Source organism: Aplysia californica, unplaced genomic scaffold, assembly GCF_000002075.1.
Source record: "Aplysia californica isolate F4 #8 unplaced genomic scaffold, AplCal3.0 scaffold00514, whole genome shotgun sequence".
NCBI lineage: Eukaryota > Metazoa > Mollusca > Gastropoda > Aplysiida > Aplysiidae > Aplysia > Aplysia californica.
The window spans coordinates 433188-434735 of NW_004797784.1; the positions used below are offsets into that span (position 1 = coordinate 433188).

The 1548-nt window shown below is 43.5% G+C and overlaps 1 protein-coding gene across 1 annotated transcript in view; it reads right to left on the reverse strand.

Annotated features, from left to right (window-relative positions):
• The window catches only part of LOC101855899 (solute carrier family 13 member 5), a gene marked incomplete at its 3' end in the record, with an annotated part of 9513 nt that overhangs the window by 4597 nt on the left and 3368 nt on the right, over positions 1–1548 (reverse strand). The window contains 2 exon segments of the mRNA XM_013086866.2: positions 82–186; positions 1348–1436. Coding sequence (XP_012942320.2) covers positions 82–186; positions 1348–1436 — 194 coding nt within the window.

Consider the following 1548-nt stretch of genomic DNA (forward strand, 5'->3'; position numbering starts at 1 on the left):
GAGTAACGCCTACATAGATAGGTAGGTAAGAATTACTTAGACAGGTAACACCTACTTAGAAGGGTAAAACTAAAGACTTACTTTGACGGGTAAGTTTTGGCCCATCCCACCACGCCGCCCAGGTCCCGGGTGATCCACAGAGCGACCAGAATAACGAACAGGCTGATGATAATCTTTTGGCTACATCTGTGGACGGGATGAGGGGAGGGGGGAAGAAGAGGTGAGGGGAGGAGCGGAGCGAAGGAGAGGGAGGGGAGGAGGGGGAGGAAAGGAGGGAGGGGAAGGAAGGTAGAGAAGGAGAGGGAGAAGGGGAGGAAAGAGGGAATGAGTAGGGGGAGGGTCGGATTGGTAACGTTATTGGCTGTCTAGATTATCGAATCAATGATGAGAAAGCAAAGCTGACATGGAGAATTGAGGATTTAAAGAATGGATGGATGAACAGATGACCAACAAATTCGCAATTTAAAAAATAGGTTAAGGATGAACATTCTCTGTTTCACATACGGACACTGTAGGAAGAGGCAGACTGCGAGAGGTGCGTAATGTGCATGCATTTCAGTTTGACGATCTGATAGTCCTTTCGTGTCAACTTTACCTTTGAATAGTGTAACAGGAAACAATACCTACACAGTTTTGAATAATTCGTCATGGAATCCCAATCGTCCTACAACAAGGACTTATATAACAGTGAGCAGAGCATAACATGGTAACAGCTTGGAACAGCCTCCCCAATCATCCATTTCCTTTACCGCGCCCGCCGACCCTCATTGAATGAATTGTCATGTAAAGCCATGGCGCTGTCTCCTGATTTAAAACCAGAAAACACGAACAACCGTCAGAGGATGTAAAAGAAAAAGAAGACCCACGTATAGGGCAATAACTGAATGAGTTAGCTTTCTTTTTCTTTTTTTTTAAACACTGGCAATGTAAGTTTTAGATAATTATTAATGTTGTTGGGGGGGGGGGGGGTTGCGAAATGTATACCCATCAGTAAAGCCATGTTTGTTGTTTTGTTAGGGATTGCTTTTTTTTTTCAGAAGTAAAAATTAGCATTTTACTCAATTTGGATTGACATTTAAAAACGTGATATTTTTGCGGGCACAACAATTCATTATCTCTTATCAACAAATTAGACGTACCCCTGATTGGATTTTATTTCTTCGACGTTTTGTTGAAATTGGTGCAAATGTTGGTCGAATTATTGTACTTTACATCGGTTTTCTTCTTTTAGCTACCCGTACATATCGTATATCAACAATACCAGCTGCAGGAATAACAACAGCAACAACAACAATAACAACAACAAAAGTCACGTAACCACAGTCAACACGTGACAAGCTGACTCACGAGACGGGCCCCATCTTCCGGTACTCCTCCGCTATCACTTCATGCACTCGTTTACTCTCCTCACTTCCCTCTTTGCAGACGTTGCAGGATCCTCTGTGGACAGACATATACGTCGTTTCATCAATTATTAGGTTCAATGCCACGCACGTCAAACAGTGGTTATAGCAATGGGGGGGAGGGGAAGTCGAGGAGGAGGAGCAG